Here is a 19,713-nt window from a genome sequence, read left to right as displayed (position 1 = left end):
GTAGTCATATGCATGTTTTAATAATTAGATAAAATAACAGTTATTTAGGGCGCCTGGGTGGCTCAGTCGATTGAGCGTCTGCCTTTGGCTCAGGTCATGATTCCAGGGTCCTAGGATTGAGCCCCATGTCCAGTTCTCTGCTCAGTGGGAAGCCTGCTTCTCCCTCTCCCTCTTCCTGCCACCCCCCCTGTTTGTACTCTGTCAAAGAAATAAATAAAATCTTTAAAAAAATAAGTTATTTAAAAATTAGGTAAAATGATTATATCTAATTATATTTTAAATACAATTCTCTTAAAAGTTTTCTGTGAATTTTTTAAAACTCCATTTCATTGGGGCGCCTGGGTGGCTCAGTCGTTAAGCGTCTGCCTTCGGCTCAGGTCATGATCCCGGGGTCCTGGGATCGAGCCCCACATCGGGCTCCCTCCTCCGCAGGAAACTTGCTTCTCCCTCTCCCACTCCCCCTGCTTGTGTTCCCTCTCTCGCTGTGTCTCTCTCTGTCAAATAAATAAATAATCTTTAAAAAAAAAAAAAAACCTCCATTTCATTTCTATGACTATAATCTTCGCACATTTCTTCCTTCTTTATTAATGCTGTTAGCTGAAATCTCTGTCTTGATTGAGGACTCATCTACCTAACCAGAACAGCCAGACACCTCACTTCTTCTGCTTGTTCCCTTTTTCTTTCCTTTACTCATCTGATGGCCTGGCAAGCGGCATCTGTCTCCTACATGCCTTTCCAATCTGTCATCTCCTCTCCATCTGCTCTGCTAGCCTCTCTGTTCAAGCCCTCATCATCTCATCTAGACATGTGTGCCTTTGAACTAGTCTTATGTTTCAGTTATGCCCTGATCATCTTTCTGAAATACTCCTTTCTCAGGCTTCCTGTGAACAAGTTTCTGGACTTGCATCCTTGGTTGCAGGTCTGCGATGGGACCCTTCATACGTCTTCAGCTTTTTCTCTGTCCCACCCCACACCTTACAGTTCAGGCACAACAAAGTACTTCAGATTTGTTGAACAAATACGTGCTGTTCCCTCTCTCTAAAATGCCTTTTCCTTACCTTGGGCATCTGGATCTTTTTCTCCTTACCCTACAAAACCCAGCTTCAGTTGGCACTTCTGTGTTCACTGTCCTTCTCATTCAGTTCACTTTGATATCTTGTACTCCATTGGTGTACTTACACGATGAATGTTAAATATTTATTTAGTTACCAGTCTCCTCCATAAGACTGAGCTTCTTGAGGGCAAGTTTTACAGGTCTTGTCCAACTCAGTAAATGCTTATAAAACTTAACTGAATGCATAAGCTGAATGCAATCTGAGTTTTTGTTGTTTCTGTCACCACCATCCTGCTCATTAGTTAATCCAGATTGTTAGCTTCCCTTGCTTCGAGGAGCTTTGCCATGGGCTATAAAACACTCACTAGAATGAGAAAGCTCCAGTTTCACCAGCCTAAAACAAAACCTAAAATCCCAAGCCATCGAGATTTCTTTAGCAAAGGGATTTCAGAGCTCCCCGGAGTCGTAAAAGATTATTTTAGTTCTTGGATTGTCCTTCAAATAAAAGGTCATTCATTTTCCACTTACTAGATCTTCTCCTCTTATGCTTCCTTTTTCTCTAGTAATTCTAACAAAATGTTTTTGCTCCCTTTGTATTTAGCTTATTTTGTAATGCAACCGTATCTTGAATATAGCAGAAAGTTATTCAGTATGAAAAAGATCATAGCCTGAAGAGCAAGTCCAAGGTCTGATAGAGAGGGACTGGAGGCTATAGGTGTAGCTGTCAGCCTTCCACAAAATGCAGAATGTTTGCTACCTCAGCCTGTGAGCCAGAGAAAGGAAGAAGGCGGGTGAGGACAGAATCTGAGGTGTTTGTGGTGTGACGGACAAGGTGTGGGTACCAGGAAGGAGTTTTTTTTTGATAAGATGAAGAGTTTATTTGCTCTGGAGAGGTGGTTCTGCGTAAATAGGTGTTTAAAGAGCCAGTAAAAAGTTGGAAGCAATCTTACTAGGATGGAAAGGATGAAAGCTTGTCTTTAAAATTACAAAGATTTGAAAATATTTCTATCATGTTGCTTTGTGGTTGCCAATATAGTCTATGCCACAGAGAATGGCAAACCATATTTCTCTCTTTTCAGATGATTAAAGGAAAAGTGAAAGCTGGAAAAGTAGACTGTCAGGCTTATGCTCAAACATGCCAGAAAGCTGGTATCAGAGCCTATCCAACTGTTAAATTTTTTCCCTACGAAAGAGCAAAGGTACGTACAAGGCCTTCCTATATGTGCCTTTCCTTTAGCAGACCAAGTTGAAAAGGTTTATTAGTCTGAATGTTTTTATTCGCTTTTTCTCCCTTTGTCATTTTTTATTTGTATATGTGAAAAGAAGCTTCAGTAATACGCATCAAGTGATTTTAAAAGGTTTTTGTCTCAGTTTATATGATCCACTGCCTTAAAATTTTTATACTCCTGAATTACAGAAACTACTGAAGAGACATACCAGAATACTAGTAGTAGTTTTCTGTGAGTGGAGAATTTAAGGTAATTATTTTCTATGAAGTTCTGTATTTCCTACTTTTAGAAAAATAACTTACATTACCTTTATAATTATTTTTTCCTGGAAAGGAAAAAAATTAAAAGAATACTGTCATATTTTTGAAATAGACCAGTACCAGAACATTTATCTTGAGAAATATTTATTAGTGATTTAGACTACAAAATAAAAGATAGGGTTCCTTGGTTTGGTTATAACTCCCTTCTCTAGGCCACTATGTTTTTTTTTCCCCCTCAAAAAGAAAACTAGACATCTACTGATGGGTCTTAAAATTCAGGTGATAACCCCTATGGTCATTTATATGCGTATATCTTTCAACCAATATAATTGCTAACTGAAAGTACTCATGACTTTTGCTATCTTCCTGAGTAAAAGCATGACATTTTTGACAATAGAACTGTAATTAAATAAGGATTTGCCATGTATTCATGTTTTCTGGTAAAACATTTGAAATAAGTCATTTCAAATATTTTTATACTTTTTGAGAAAGAACTTCAGCTTAAGATCTCATGTTATTTATTAGAAATTATATTTTGGAGTTAAATAATGAAATTGGATGATGAATTTCAGAAGTCTAGTATTGTCATCTAGATTTTTCAGTGAAGGATTTTGATTTGTCAAAGAGGTTAATTCTGTCTTCAGAACAGCCTGGGGTAAGCAGAACTCAATGAGAGTAAAAGGAGCTTACACCAGTACCTGAATCTTCATTCCTTTGGAATCATTGACTCTACTTTGATTCTCAGAACAGCTGAGAAATAGGTGACATAGATAGGGGTCTTCACTCAGAATAATGTTAGGGAAGTATCAATATAATGAGCAGTCACAGAATTAATCAGGCCATAGAAGGAGCTGTTTGAAAAGATGATGTTACCATGTGTTTAGAGAAGCCCAGAAGACATTAGGACTCCAAATATCCCTGCCCAAACCAAGAGACGGGGTGGAAGACCAGGCCAGATTTGAAAACCAAAGCAGAACAGTGACTGTGGTAAACAGCAGTACAAATCAGGTGGGCAGTAACACACAAAAACAAGATCCTAACATATAGTGTGGAGTTCCCACCAGGAAGGAGGAAATAAATGACTCCAGATCCAAGATAAACAAGCCTGATACATTGACCTGCCCCCTTCCCTGCTTTTTAACCACCTTCCTGCTGTGAGCAGATGAGAACCAGGAGACATATATTACTTTCCAGTGTTGTTGTTGATCAAGGTTTTAACTGTGCCTATGATTTGTATTAGATTAGAACAATTTGGGTCCTTTTCTTTACAGTTTAGTTATTTTAAGGCAACTGGAGTTAGCAATACATTTTTTCCAAGGAATTGTTTTACATGTTCCCATAACAGTATTGTATTTAAGTAAATTATGAGTTCACTGCTTTTGCTATTTCCTTGAAGAAATTTGAGCTTCAAACATTCAGAACTTTTAAGGAATACTTAATCAAATTTCTTATATGGAAATGTCATGTTTTGATTAGATACCTAAAGATTGTAAGAGGATTGTTTTTAATTTTAGAGAAGTATTTGGGGAGAGCAAATAGATGCCAGAGATGCAAAAGAGATTGCTACCTTAATATATGAAAAATTGAAAAATCTCCAAAATCATGGAAAGAGGGATAAGGTAAGGACTAAATCTAGAGCTGACTTTGGCAAACATTATTGATAGATACAATGTACAGTAAGAATAGATAAACAGGTACAATGGAAACTTCAAAAAATAGTAAAGTTGAAGTTTCTTAATTTGGAAAACAGGACAATCAGAGTGTAGCCTGTATACACTGATAAGCTTAGAAATTTGGACAAGTAAAACCATTTAACTCAAAATAGTAAACTATGGCCATAAATTATTTAAATTTTGTTCAAGTATAAATAAAGCATTGACTTGTTGGGAATAAATATACTGGAGCCTCATAAAATATTTTGTATAGCAAATTTTCTTCTGGTAGAGTCAGGATGTATTGGAACCATATTCATCTTTGCCCCTCCTTGAATTTTTATTTCTCAAGAGGCAGTGCAACCCATTTGCTATTCTGTGAAAGAACTGTTTTTCCCCCCTTTTTAAATCATTGTCATTCTAGGACATACTTACAAACAGACCAAAGAGTACTGGAGTGCTTTCTGAGTGGAATTTAATAAAATCACGCATGAGGTTTTTTGGATTCTTTCCCTATAAGGTGAAAGAAGGCCAAAAAAGAACACAGTTTCTGGAAAGGGCTAGAGCTGTCTGGCTTTATAGAACCATATTAGAACTGCAGACTCCAATATAGAATCCTTACATCCTGTAGTGAGAGTTATAAATCTTTATTTTCTTGGGTTTACAAAAATATTTTTCTGATGTTTTGACTATGTTAGCTTCCTCAAGAGGTTTTAGTGTGTCTCTTACCTCAAGTTAAACATTTGAAGTAGAAAATGTTACTAGTCATGAACCAGAATATTGTAATTGAAATTAAATAGTCACACTGGTATGTTTTTAAACTTAAGTGTAATTAGTAGTATCTGCATGGACAGGTAAGAACTAAGAGATAGCCTTTTCCTTTCTATTATTTCATACGGTGATCCATTAATTATTTTTTAAAAGGTAAAATACTAAACTAACATTTTAATAAAAATTCATACTTTTTCTTTCAATCACTTTTACATTACTGTAGGATGAACTTTAATGATGGTTGAAGATGGAGAAAAGGAATTCTAACAAATGACATCAGAAGACATCTTTTTAGGATGTTACTACATTCTCGGTGGGAATAAATGAACATTATCTTGGACTTGTAATTGCACTGTCTGAATTCTGTACAACACTGGTATAAATAAAAGGTCTGCAAGCTTTTTCTGTAAAAGGCCAGATCGTAAAGATTTTAGGTTTTGTAGACCATATACAGTTGTCACATATTCTGTTTTTGTTTTGTTTACAACCCTTTAAAAAATGCAAAAACGATTCTTAGCTCAGGGCCATACACAAACAGGCCACAAGCCACATTCAGTTCCTGGGCCATAGATTACTGACCCCTGGAAATGACGTTAAGACTGGCTGGCTCAAACATGAGCCTGCTCTATTATGTACATACATGTCTAAGTTGTACAAAACTGGACTCTATTCCTTAAAGTTTTGTGGCTGGCCTGAAAAGAAATAACTTGGTTTTAGTCGCCTGTTCTAAATATTGGATGAAATGGATTCTGTTTCATTTAAAAAACACAAGTTGTGGCAAACATACCCTATTTTCATGCTGTATTATAGTGAAGCGATTTTTCATTTTCTTTCCTTTCTAAAGGTTGAACTGATTTTGTAATAATAAATAAACCCAGTAGATTTCTACAGCATCTAGAAATACCTGAGGAAAACAATATTTGTAGCTATTAGCTGGGCACTGTAGAATATCTCAAATATATCAAGTATTTAGAGTTCTGTATTTTAAACATATGTGTTCATTTATTTTCTGAATTGCTTTCTTAAAAGTTTTACCCTGTGATAGTAATTGACTTTTGAAGTATTGTTCTAATACTTATGGTTTTGCCTTCTGGACTTTGTTTTGATACAGATCCTTTATTTACATTTGCCTTCTCCCCTCCCTCCACCCCCCATAGCTGTGGTTTTTCACTAGTCTGATTTCTTCATTATTCAAATCGGAAAAGTAACTTTGCAGCTTTGTTTCACTGTAGTTCATATTGACACTGCAGTTATTCCATTTATTAGTTTGCTGTTGAATGCTACCATTTTCAGACAAATATTGGCATAACTGAACTTATTTTTGTAAGAAAATCAAGTATATAAATCTAAGGATGGGATCTTTTCATTTCTCAGTTGTTCGGACTAAAAGAATCCAAAATTTTCCTTGCATCTAAACAAAACATGTCAACGTGCAGTTGTTTAGTTACAATTCAGAGTGTATGGAATGGTAAAAACTCCAGTTGATCAAAAGAGGTCAGCAAATTGAAAAGTTATCCCAAAAACTTATTAGGATTATGCTTTATTATATTAGAAGAGTTTTATTTTTTTAACGTAACTATGTCCTTCCCAATATTTCCTCATAAAGATAATTATTTTACCACTGCAGTATCTACAAAGACAAATTTTATTTTCAAGTCTAACCTTAACTCATATTCTCCCATTTTGCTTCACTTGAATCCTTTCAGTCCTACTACCCTTGGATTCCAGTTCACTTATGTGGGCAGTTACAGACCAATTGCCACTTCTAACTTTAATACCACCTTTTTTTTTTTTTTTAAAAGACACAGCGAGAGAGGGAACACAAGCAGGGGGAGTGGGAGAGGGAGAAGCAGGCTTCCTGCGAGCAGGGAGCCCAATGCGGGGCTCGATCCCAGGACCCTGGGATCATGACCTGAGCCGAAGGCAGATGCTTAACGACTGAGCCACCCAGGCACCCCAATACCACCTTTTTGAAATATGATTAGTAATGGCAAGTGCCTTTCATGTGTTAAATTTTCACTGCCTAGAAATCTCAAAATTGGCTTTCCACAATAATCCCAAAATGGAAGACCTAAAGAAGTCTTGGTAACTGTTTATTGAATTAATGTACCAGTTATGCAGATACCACTGTGCTGGACACTGAAGCATGTGTAGAAGGAATCCAAGGGTTGGTTCCTGTCTCCCAAGTGTCTGTAATTCACAGGTCTGACACTGAACCCATAAATAGGTTTATAGGTACCTGTACTACTACCTATAAATGCAATTCCAAACTTAGAAACATTTTAGGCAGTAAAAAAAAAAAAAAAAAGTAAACATTATGTATCCTGTAACTTGGTCTAAGTATGTGCCTATGGAATTGGCTCTAAAGCCAGGGCTACTGGGAGTTCTATTAAATATTTATCCTACAGTATCCAACTGGAGGCTATTTTCTGCAAAAATAAGTGTCATTGAGTATCTCAAGAACAGCTGGCAGAATTAAAGGTTTTAACAGCCATGTAAGTGCAGTAGAGCACCTCTGAAGAGTGCCAGGTAAAACGTGCCATTTCTCTCAGCAACACCATTTTTGTGTGCAACTGCCCTTGGGTAACAGAGCACCATTTCTAGCAGACTAGAGAGTATTCTGTCAGGCAACTGTATTTGAAAATTAAATATTTAAATATGTGGCTATATAAAACAATTTGGAGTTTGTGTTTTTGATATTAATGATGCTTACCTATTCCATTTTCCCAAATTCTATTTAAGATTTTTTATATCTTTTTTACTTAAGGTATATGATTAAGATAAAGGAAAATGAAATTATTTTTATATTGTAAAAAAGTTTTCTTTAAATTTATGCTTTGTTTTCTAACAGTGTTCAAAGCAGGAGTTTTCTTAAGTACAGTTATCAGAATTGCTGTGTTGTTGTTTCCTATGGGACACATTTACAAAGATACTTAGAATATGAAAAGTTTTAATGAGGTAATATTTTTCAGCCCTTTTAAGACAGATTTTTTTTGTATAATTAGGCCATAGGTCTACCAAACTCAGATAAATGTCTTAAATTAGACATATTCAGTCCACCGTGACTGTTGTTAAATAGTACAAGGTTAACAAAATGTATTTTAAATTTCCTGTAATGATTCCTAATTGATTCTGAGGATGAAAAGAAAATAATCTTTCAAGTAGTATGCTACTTTACACATAAACTAAAACTTTCAAATACACCTAAATTCCTCTGATGAATAGCTTATTGTCAGTAAGAGTAATGAAAATTTAGGTTAGCCACCAGGCTAAGTAGAAATGTATTACTGATCATACACCAAAGTATTAGTGATTAACCACTTGAGTCTTTTTTATATTTAACACTAAATTTGCACTTAGGTTCTTATACTGTCACCCAGTCCCCTTGTTAGCAGTTGGATCTATTTTGTGAGAAGTGACTAACCCAAATTATGGCTGCAGGCTAATGCCAGACTAGCCAATATGATATCTTGATCACTTGGTTACACTGGTCACTTGAGTGCATTCCTTAGTACCTGCCGTCCTGTTAAAAAAGAGGTCAAAAGCCTATTCAAAAAGATCTGTGCTAATGTGCACAAAAAAGTGTTCTATATTAACTACTGATAGAAAACTCTTTATTAAATAATTGCTATTCTAAACATTTTAATGTTTTACATCCTCAAATTAAAAAAAAGGAATTGGTTCCAGTAGAAGATGGTGAGAAAAGAGGCTCCTGAACTCAGCTCCTCCCATGGACACACTGAATCCACACCTGTGTACAAAACAATTCCCTCTAAAAGAAATCCGGACACTAGCCAAGTGACTCCTATCCATCAGGTTAATGAGAGAAAAACCCACATTCGTGTGGGCAGAAGAAGCTATGACACACTCTCCTCATACACCCCATCCCCCAGCGCAATGCCACAACAACGAGGGAACTCACGAATGCCAACCAAGAATACGCAGCAAAATTGTCCTTCAGAATTAAAAGAGAGATAAGCAAAAGCTGAAGGAATTTATCACCACTAGACAAGCCTTACAAGGGATGTTAAAGGGACTTCTTCAAGCTGAAATGAAAGGGCGTTAATTAGTAAATACAAAACATATGAAAGTATCAATCTCACTGGCCAAAGTAAATATATACTTAGATTCTGAATACTCTAATGTGATGCTGGTGGGTCCATCATTTATAAATCTATACTAAAGATTTAAATGTCACATCAGATACACAAAAGAGTAAAGCAGTAAAGTTTTTATAGGAAAATTAAATTATTAGCATAAATCGACTGATTTAAAGATGTTCTATGTAAGATTCATGGTAACCACACAGCAAAACTTACAATAGATGCACAAAAGCTAAAGAGAGTTGGGGTGCCTGGGTGGCTCAGTTAAGCATCTGCCTTCAGCTCGGGTTGTGATCTCAGGATCCTAGGATCAAGCCCCACATCAGGCTCTCTGCTCAGCAGAGAGTCTGCTTCTCCCTGTCCCTCTGCTCTCCACCCTCTGCTTGTGCTCTCTCTCAAATAAAATCTTAAAAAAAAAAAAAAAATAGAATTAAAGTGAATCACTACAGAAAATTATCAACTCACAAAGGAAGACTGCAAGAGAGGAAGAAATGAACAAGAGAAATATAAAACAGCCAGAGAACAATTATGAAACAATATTAGTAAGGCCTTGCCTATCAATAATTAAATGTAAATGAATTGAATTCTCCAATCAAAACACAGAATAGCTGGATGGCTTGAAAAAAACAAGACCCAACTATATGCTGCCTACTAGAAACACTACAGTTTTAAGGACACACATAAGCTCAGGAATGAAGAGAAGGAAGCTGTTACAAGCGGAACCCAAAAGTTGATAAAGCTATACTTATCTGACAAAATATACTTTAAAACAAGGACTGTAATAAATGACAAGGTCATTATATAATGATAAAGGGGTCAAGCAGGATGTCACACTTGTAAATGTTTATGCACCCAAATTAGGAGCACCTAAATACATAGAGCAAATGTTAAAGAGTTAAAGGTAAAAATAGACAGCAATAAAATAATAGTAAGGTATAACAGTCCCCACCCACTTTCATCAATGGATAGATCAGACAGAAAAATCAAGACAGAAAACATTGGACTTAAACTACAAGTTAGACCAGATGAATAGACATTTACCACCCAAAAGCAGACTAGACATTCTCAAATGGAACATTTTCCAGGTCAGAGCATGTGTTAGGCCCAAAACAAGTTTTAGTAAATATGATGTTTCATATTTCAAGTATCTTTTCTGACCATAATGGTATAAAATTAAAAATTACAAGAAGAAAACTAGAAAAATTATATATGTATGGAGATAAACATGCTATCAAACTATCAGTGGGTCAAACAAAAATGCCTTGAAACAAATGAAAATACAACATAGTAAATCCTATGGGATGCAGCAAAAGCAGTTCCAATATAAGTTTATAGTGATCAAAAATCTACATTAAGAAAAAGGAAAGCTCTGAGGAGAGGGGAAGATGGGAGCAGAGTAGGAGGACCCTAGGCTTGCTGTGTCCCACGAATACAACTAGATCACTATTGAATCATCCTAAATACCCTAGAAATCGATCTGAAGACTGGCAGGACAAACTCCACAACTAAAGGTAGAAAAGAGGCCACATCAAAGAAGGTTGGAAGTGCAGAGACACAGCTTGGGAGAGAGACAGATTGTGGCTCCTGCAATGGAGAGAGAGCCATAGTCCTGGAGAAGGGCAGGAGACGCACTAGCACACAGGGAAAGTGAATCCCCATAGTAATTGGTTTGGAAAGTGAGAAGATCCGAATTTCATGAGTTCTTAAAACCAGCAGGATTTAAAACCTTGATTATAAAGGTTAGCATGCTTGGCTCTGGGAGAGCTTGGAGGACATTGGGGCTACTCTTGGAGAAAAGGAAGGACAAACAGCCCATGGACACACAATGTGGAAACAGCTAATGAAGAGCACAAAGGGCACACAGTGAGGTTAGTTGTTCATCTTGAAGCACATTCCAGAGAGGCAGTATTCACAGATCTCTCTAGGAGCAAAGGAACTGGCAAAGCCATTTCCTTCACCCATCCCCTCAGCATAAGCACAGGGCTGTCTGTGGGAACCAGCACAGCACCCACACTCACTACCTAAGTTACACCATGACCTGTCACCTTCCCAGTCATGCTTACCTGAGTCCCAGCATGGGGGGAGAGGGGGGCCTCCCCCAGAAGAATGGCCCAAACCCCTGCCAACACCACAATTTCTGACCCAGAAGTTTTCTGAGGCCTTGGATCGAGTAGTGGTGGTGACAGGTCTCGTTTCATGAACAGACAAGAGCACACCTAGTTAAAATGCACCACATTCAGGCCAAGGACCAAACACTACCTGTGACAGGCAAAGAGAGCCTCTGCAGACGACTGACATGAAGGATAAAGTGGTCGGGGAACAACAGCAAGGCACACAGAGCATACACTGGAGATAATCCCCAAAGCAGCAGGCCCTGGAGAACAAAGGACAGACACTACACTGCATGGCACTACAGGACCTATTCATAAAGCCATTGTCCTCAAGAACAGGAGACATGGCTGATTTACATTACACAGATAAACAGGCACAGAGACTTAGACAAAATGAGAACACAGAGGAATTCTTCCCAAATGAAAGAACAGGCTGGAGATCTAAATGAAACAGATGTAAGGAATGTACCTGATGGAAAATTTAAAGCAATGATCATAAAGATAATACCCAGATTTGGTAAAAGAGTGGAGAACATCAGCGAGACCATTAACACAGAGATAAGGAATAATAGAGCAGAGATAAAGGGCTCAATAAACAAAATGAGACACATGTTTAGTGGAATGAACAGGCTAGAAGAAGCAGAAGAATGAATTAATAACCTAGAAGACAAAGTAATGGAAAGTAATTAAGCTGAACCAAAGAGAGAAAAATTATGCAAAACAAGAATATACAGAGGGAACTCAGTGACTCCATCAAATGTAGTGTTGTAGGAATTCAGAAGAAGAGAAAAGGGGGCAGATAATTTATTTGAAGAAATAAGAGCTGATAACTTCCCAAATCTGGGGAAGGAAACAGATATCCAGATCCAAGAGGCACAGAGAACCCCCAACAAAATCAACAAAAGTAGATCCACACCAAGACATATTGTAATTAAAATGGCAAAATATAGTGATAAAAATATTGAAGTCAGCAAGACAAAGGAAGACAGTTACATACAAAGGAAACCCCATAAGGCTATCACCAGATTTTTCAGCAGAAACTTTGCAAGCCAGAAGGGAGTGGCATGTTATATTCAAAGTGCTGATTGAGGAAAACCTGCAGCCAAGAATACTTTATCCATCAAGGCTATTGTTAAGAATAGAAGGAGAAGGAAAGAGATTCCCAAACAAAAAGGAGTTCGTGACCACTAAACCAGCCCTGGAATATTAAAGGGAACTCTTTGAGTGGAAAGAGCAGATCAAAAATCACAGCATGAAGGTAGGAAACACAAAAGAGTAAAAATATTTCTGTAAAAAATCAGTCAAGGAACTCAAAAGGATGTAAAATATGACACCATATACCTAAACCATGGGGAGGAGAAGAGTAAAGAATGGGTTCAAATTTAAACAACCATCAACTTAATACAGACTGCTCTATGCAGAAGAGGTTATATATAAACCTATGGTAAGTATATATCAAAAACCATTAAGTATGCAAAGAATAAAGAGAAAGAGGGTGCCTGGGTGGCTCAGTTGGTTAAGCGACAGCCTTCAGCTCAGGTCATGATCCTGGAGTCCCAGGATCGAGTCCCGCCTCCGGCTCCCTGCTCAGCAGGGAGTCTGCTTCTCCCTCTGACCTTGCCCCCCTCTCATGCCCTCTCTCTCGCTCTCATTCTCTCTCAAATAAAGAAATAAAATTAAAAAAAAAAAAAAGAATAAAGAGAAAGAAATCCAAACATATTAGTAAAGAAAACCAGCAAACCATAATAGACAAGAAAGGATCAGAGAAAATCTTCAGAAACAACCACAAAACAAGTAAAATGGCAATAAATACAGATCTATCAATAATTACTTTGAATATAAATGGACTAAATGCTATAATCAAAAGACATACAGTGACAGAATGGATTTAAAAGAAAAAAACAAAATCCATCTGTATGCTGCCTACAAGAGACTCATTTTAGACCTAAAGCCACCTGCAGATTAAAAGTGAGAGGATGGAGAAATACCTATCATGCAAATGGATGTCAAAAGAAAGCCAGAGTAGCAATACTTAGACAAAACAGACTTTAGAAGAAGGACATTATATAATAATAAAGGGGACAATCCAACAAGAAAGACATAACAATTGTAAATATTTATGCACCCACCAAGGGAGCACCCAAATATATCAAACAGTTAATAACAAACATAAAGGAACTAATCAATAATAATACACTAGTAGGAGACTTTAACACCCCACTTACATCAATTGCCAGATCCAGCTAAACAGAAAAATCAATAAGGAAACAATGGCTTTGAATGACACACTGGACCAGATGGATCTAACATATATTTAGAACATTCTATCCTATGGGTGACTGGGTGGCTTAGTTGGTTAAGCATCTGACTCTTGATTTCAGCTCAGGTCTTGATCTCAGGGTTGTGAGTGCAAGCCCCTCATTGGGCTCCATGCTGGATGTGGAGCCTACCTTAAAAAAAAAAAAAAAAAATCCATTTTTTTTTTTTTTTTAAAGATTTTATTTATTTGACAGAGAGAGACACAGCGAGAGAGGGAACACAAGCAGGGGGAGTGGGAGAGGGAGAAGCAGTCTCCCCGCAGAGCAGGGAGCCTGATGCGGGACTCGATCCCAGGACCCTGGGATCATGACCTGAGCTGAAGGCAGTCGCTTAACCAACTGAGCCACCCAGGCGCCCAAAAATCCATCTTAAAACAGCAGAATACACATTATTTTCAAGTGCACAGGGAACATCCTCCAGAATAGATCACATATTGGCCCACAAAACAAGCCTCAACAAATTTGGAAAGATCAAAGTCCTACCATGCATCTTTTCTGACCATAAACCACAAGAAAAAATCTGGAAAGATCACAAACACATGGAGGTTAAATAAAGTGCTACAAAATAATGTGTCAACCAGGAAATCAAAGAAGAAATTAAAAAGTACATGGAAACAAAAATGAAAACAATGGTTCAAAACCTTTAAGACAGCAGAAGCAGTTCTAAGGGGAAATTTTAAGGCAATATAGGTCTACCTTGAAAAGCAAGAAAAATCTCAACCTAACCCTAATGCCTAAAGAAGCTAGAAAAAGAACGACAGGTAAAACCTAAAACCAGCAGAAGGAAGTAAATAATAAAGAACAGAGCAGAAATAAATGCTATCGAAACTAAAAAACCAATAGAACAGATCAATGAAACCAGGAGCTAGTTCTCGGGTGAAGGGTGGGGGGGGAAATCAGTAAAATTGAAAAACCTCCAGCCAGACTTATCAGGAAAAAAAAAAGAAAAAGCCCAAATAAATAAAATCATGAATGAGAGAGGAGAGAACACCACAGAAATACAAACAATAAGCGAGCATTATGAAAAACTAAATGCCAACAAACTGGACAACCTGGAAGAAATGGATAAATTCCTAGAATCAAAATGGGCAACAGGCACATGAAAAGATGTTCAACATCCCTAATGACCAAGGAAATGCAGATTAAAACCACAATGAGATATCAATATGTTTGAATGACTGTCATCAAGACAAAGGACAACAGGTGCTGGTGAAGACATGGTTAATAGGGAACTCTTATACACTGTTTTAAGAATGTAAATTGGGGTGCCTGGATGCTCAGTCAGTTAAGCGTCTGCCTTCAGATTAGGTCATGATCCCAGGGTCCTGGGGTCAAGTCCCACATCAGGCTCCTTGCTCAGCTGGAGAGCCTGCGGCACCCTCTCCCCCCAACTTGTGTGCTAGCTCTCTCTCACTCTCTCTCTCTCAAATAAATAAAATCTTAAAAAAAATAAAGAATGTAAACTGGGGGGCACCTGAGTGGCTCAGTCTGTTAAGCAGCTGACTCTTGATTTCAGCTCAGGTCATGATCTCAAGGTCCTGGGATTGAGCCCCACCTCAAAGCTCTGTGCTCAACATGGAGCCTGCTTGAGAATTCTCTCTCCTTCTCCCTCTGCTCCTCACTCCTCTCCCTCTCCCTCTCTCAAATGAAAATAAATAAATCTTTTTAAAAAAAGAATGTAAAGGGGGCGCCTGGGTGGCTCAGTCATTAAGCATCTGCCTTCAGCTCAGGTCATGATCCCAGCGTCCTGGGATCGAGCCCCGCATCGGGTTCCCTGCTCCATGGAAAGCCTGCTTCTCCCTCTCCCACTCCCCCTGCTTGTGTTCCCTCTCTCACTGTGTCTCTCTCTGTCAAATAAATAAAATCTTCAAAAAAATTTAAAAAATAATAAAAATAAAAAACCAAAAATGTAAATTGGTCTGACCACTACGGGAAACAATATGGGGATTCTCCAAAAAATTACAAATAGATCTACCATATGATCTAGCAATCCCACTTCTGGGTATATACCCAATGGAAATGAGGATTTCAGAAAGATAAATGCACTCCCATGTTACTGCATCATTATTCACAATAGTCAAGATATGGGAACAACCTAAATGCCTATCAACAGATAAATGAAAAAAAAAGATGTATATGTACACAATGGATTATCACTCAGCCATGAGAAAGAAGGATATCCTGCCATCTGCAATAACATGGATGGACTTTGAGCACATTATGCTAAGTGAGATAAGTCAGAGAAAGACAAGTAATGTATGATTATCACTTATAAGTGGAATCTAAAAAGGTCAAACCTGTAAAAAGGCAGAATAAAATGGTGGTTACCAGGGGATGGCGGATGGGTGAGTAAGACATGTTGTTTAAAGGTACAAACTTGTAACAAGTAGTAAATAAACTATAGAGATCTAAAACATAGTAAATATAGACAATAATACTGTCCTATAATGTGATAAATAATATAATGGCAATCATATTTCAATATATAAATGTATCAAAGTAACACATTTGTATACCTTAAATTTATGCAATGTTATATGTCAAATTTATTCAATTAGGAGAAAAAAAGAAAAGAAACTCATAGATACATAGAACAGATTGGTAGTTGCCAGAAGCGGGGTATGGTGGGGAGGGGAGTGAAATGTGTGGAGGTAGTCAAAAGATACAAACTTCCAGTTATAAGGTAAATAAGTCCTGGTGTTATGATATACAGCATGGTGACTATAGTTAATAATACTGTATTGCATATTTGAAAGTTGCTGAGAGTAAATCTTAAAAGTTCTCATTACAAGAAAACATACAACTATGTATGGTGATGGGTATTAATTAGACTTGTGATCATTTCACAATATACATACATCAAATCACTATAATGTACACTTAAAACTAATACAGTGTTATATGTCATATCTCTTTTTAAAAAAATAAATGTGTTGGTTTTTTTGAAAATATAAAATCAGAAATTTAGTAAACTCAAATTCTTTGAGTAATAAATGATAAAATGATAAAACTCTGGCTAATAAAACATGGTTCTGAGGCGATTTAACCAACAAAGAGCCCCACCTATGCAGTCAAGTATCTGTTGCAGGTCCATTAAGTAAAGTATTTGGCTCTGACACTAAATATGTATTATATTTATGCCATATATGTATATGTGGATATGGATGTATCAGGGGCCGTCACCAACTGAAAGGCAGTAATACAAGAAAATAAGACAATTCATCCTACATATGTTAAAACAACTAGTTAATTTACAAAACATCTACTCTTTCTCTAGTTACCATGAAAATTATGAAGGTAAAGTCTATACCATCTTTGCTTTGTCTTTGAGTAAACTTAGACTTAATGCTAACTAGTCTCTAACCTTGCTTTCCTTAGTTCTATGTTTTAAAAATCCTTTACTTGATATTTTGTTATAGGGGTGAAAATTTTTTTAATGATTTATAAAAGTGATATGTGTATTTATATAATAAAATGTCCAGGTTTGGAACAGCAACATCTCATATAGTTTACTAAAAAACCTGAGGATATTACCATGTCAACCATATTGTGATTTTTAAAAATACCTCAGCAGTTTATGCTCTCTGAAATAGTCACAAAAGAACACAGACTCAGTAATAAGATATATCAAAAAGTCTAAATCCTATTAAGGCCTTGGGAAGTTAATTCAATCTGTATTAACTATAATAAATTCAAAATGCAAAAAATACCTATTTTACTATAGAGATTAAGTAAATTTTGAATTTATTTTGTTGATGTGTTTTGTATAAACTTAGAAAAATCTAAATAAGAAATTTCTTCCACCTCCTCTCCTCCATAATTTACAATTTTCTTCCATGAGGATAAGCCATGGCTTTCTTATGTCCTCCTCTGTTTTCAGAACCTAACACACACATATAAAGTGTATACTCTAATTAACAACCAGAGGTATTGTACTATATTGTTAAATTTGTTTAATATTAGTTTGCCAGTGGGCGCCTGGGTGGCTCAGTTGGTTAAGTGACTGCCTTCAGCTCAGGTCATGATCCCAGGGTCCTGGGATCGAGTCCCGCATCGGGCTCCCTGCTCTGTGGGGAGCCTGCTTCTCCCTCTCCCACTCCCCCTGCTTGTGTTCCCTCTCTCGCTCTGTCTCTCTCTGTCAAATAAATAAAATCTTTAAAAAAAAAATACTGGTTTGCCAGTAATTCAATTGTGATAAGAATTGTTGGCTAGAAATTAAAATTATTTTATGCCTTAAAAGTTGTAGGTGATGGTCTGTAAGTTTATCAGCCCTTATGATGCTTAGGGGATATTGTAATAGATATAATGGAAACTTCCTTTTTAGAAGTTGGTGATTTTTATCGTATATTTAAGGTAGTTTTACCTATCAAGAAAGCAGTTATTCCTTCAAAAGGAACTTTCTCTAATAATTTTTATGACTTCATAATTTTTTTTTCTCTGTAGAAGTCCTTATGATAAATTTCCTTAAAGGATTTTAGTGAAAAACATCAGGCACCAGTAGATGGCAGTAAAAAATAAGCAGAGACATAGAAGATATTTCATTACTCCTAGAAAATGCTGTTTCTACCTCAGTAGTGAATGAGAATTTACACAGCCTCCTTTGCCTTTGTTTCGCACTATAAAGATCCTGAATATCAATCACATACATTTGACTGTAAGAAATTGCAAATAAACTAACACTGGATTTTGAATCCCAAAGTTTATAATCTAGTATAGTAAATGAGACAAAGAAATAATCAAATGAGTGAATGATATGAAAGGATAAATTCAAGAAAGTCTTAGCGGGGGGAGTTAAGATGGCAGAGGAGTAGGGGACACCAATTTCGTCTGGTCCCCGGAATTCAGTTAAATAGTTATCAAAATCATTCTCAACACCTGTGAAATCAACCTGAGATCTGAGAAAAGAATTGCTACAATGCTATAAATAGAAAAGTGACCACTTTGCAAGATAGGAGGTGAGGAGAAGTGAATCTAAGGTGATATATTGGAAGATAAACTGTGAGGGAAGGTAACCTCCATAAGCCAGCTACTGGAAAGTGATATAAGCAGCAACGTGAAAAATTGGAACTTTAGAAGTTGGCTCTGGTGAGGGATGTCCCTGCCCGAAAAGTGCTCAGGTGGTGAAGCCAGGCAGACTCCCAGGTGAGACAGCGTGGTCTTAGGATCCCTGGGGTCACAAAAAGATTGAGGGTGTCTGAGTATGGTAGAGTTCCCAAACACCAGAGCAGGAAAGGCGGCTGCAAACAGCCTGTCTAGGTGTCAGCTTCCTGCTTGGTGTTGCTATAAACCCCAAACAGCTGCACAGTATGGCAACCACCCTCCAAGAAGGGACCCAGCAAAAGGCAGAAGCATGATGAGAGCCCCCTCCCTCCCATGGGAGGAACAGCGTGGGTCCACACCACAGGAGTCTGTAAAGTTTGGAGACTCAAAATGGGGTCACATGCCTGAGATAAAAATGCTTGGTCATAGGTTGGGTGAACACAGAGTGCAGACAGAAACCAGGGAGACAAGAGTGATTACTTTTCTATGAGGGCATACTGAAGAGTAGGGGACACAAACTATCAGCTCCAGGGCAGAGATTGGGGTATTGCCATTTTCATCCTCCCCATCAGTGCTGAAATCTTTCAGGGAGCAAAACAGTGCCATATAATGCAATCTGGAGCAGCTTACACTGAGCCTGGCCCCCTGGCAAGGGGTGGGGGGTACAATTCCACCCAGGGCTAAGACACCTGAGAATCAGCACAACAGGCCCCTCCCCCAGAAAACCAGCAGGAACATCTGGCTAATACCAAGTTTACTGATCATAGAGAACTGCAAAATTTCAGCTCTTGGGGAGTTTACAGCATTCATTGTTTTTTTTTATTATTCTTTAGTCTTTCATGGTTTTTTTTCCTTTTCAGCTATTTTTTATTTTATCAATTCTACTTTTAAGTCTTTTTTAATTTTTACTTTTACATTTATGATATATATATATATTTACATTTTTTGCTTCCTTTCATTGTATTCAATTTTATTTGGTATATATATATATAATATATATATATATATAAGTTTTTCTTTCTTATTTTAGGATCTAGTTTCTTCTAATAGACCAAAATACACCCAGGATCTAGTTTATTGTTGTGTTCTGTTTTACTTCTTGTTTTTTTCCTCTCTCTCTCTTTTTTTTTTTTTTTTGTTTCTGTTTTCTTCTGATTTGTTTTGTTTGTATATTT

General features: G+C 37.1%; 1 protein-coding gene across 7 annotated transcripts in view; it reads left to right on the top strand.

Moving 5' to 3' along the window:
• Positions 1 to 5,445, top strand: part of DNAJC10 (DnaJ heat shock protein family (Hsp40) member C10) — a 52,950-nt gene extending 47,505 nt beyond the window's left edge. For 5 of the 7 annotated variants that reach the window (XM_081814034.1, XM_006726939.3, XM_081814035.1 and 2 more), the window contains 3 exons: positions 2,134 to 2,253; positions 4,058 to 4,162; positions 5,190 to 5,445. In XM_081814034.1, coding sequence (XP_081670160.1) covers positions 2,134 to 2,253; positions 4,058 to 4,162; positions 5,190 to 5,201 — 237 coding nt within the window. In that variant the 3' untranslated portion in view covers positions 5,202 to 5,445. Of the gene's footprint in view, positions 1 to 2,133; positions 2,254 to 2,471; positions 2,533 to 4,057; positions 4,163 to 5,189 lie in introns of all 7 variants that reach the window. The other 2 variants (XR_014143480.1, XM_006726940.3) reach the window with 2 other exon arrangements.
• Positions 5,446 to 19,713: the final 14,268 nt, after the last annotated feature.

This window comes from Leptonychotes weddellii, chromosome 3 (genome assembly GCF_054177405.1).
Source record: "Leptonychotes weddellii isolate Sample4059 chromosome 3, ASM5417740v2, whole genome shotgun sequence".
NCBI lineage: Eukaryota > Metazoa > Chordata > Mammalia > Carnivora > Phocidae > Leptonychotes > Leptonychotes weddellii.
The sequence above is the reverse complement of the archived record's forward strand: the minus strand, read 5'-3'. Positions and strand labels throughout refer to the sequence as shown.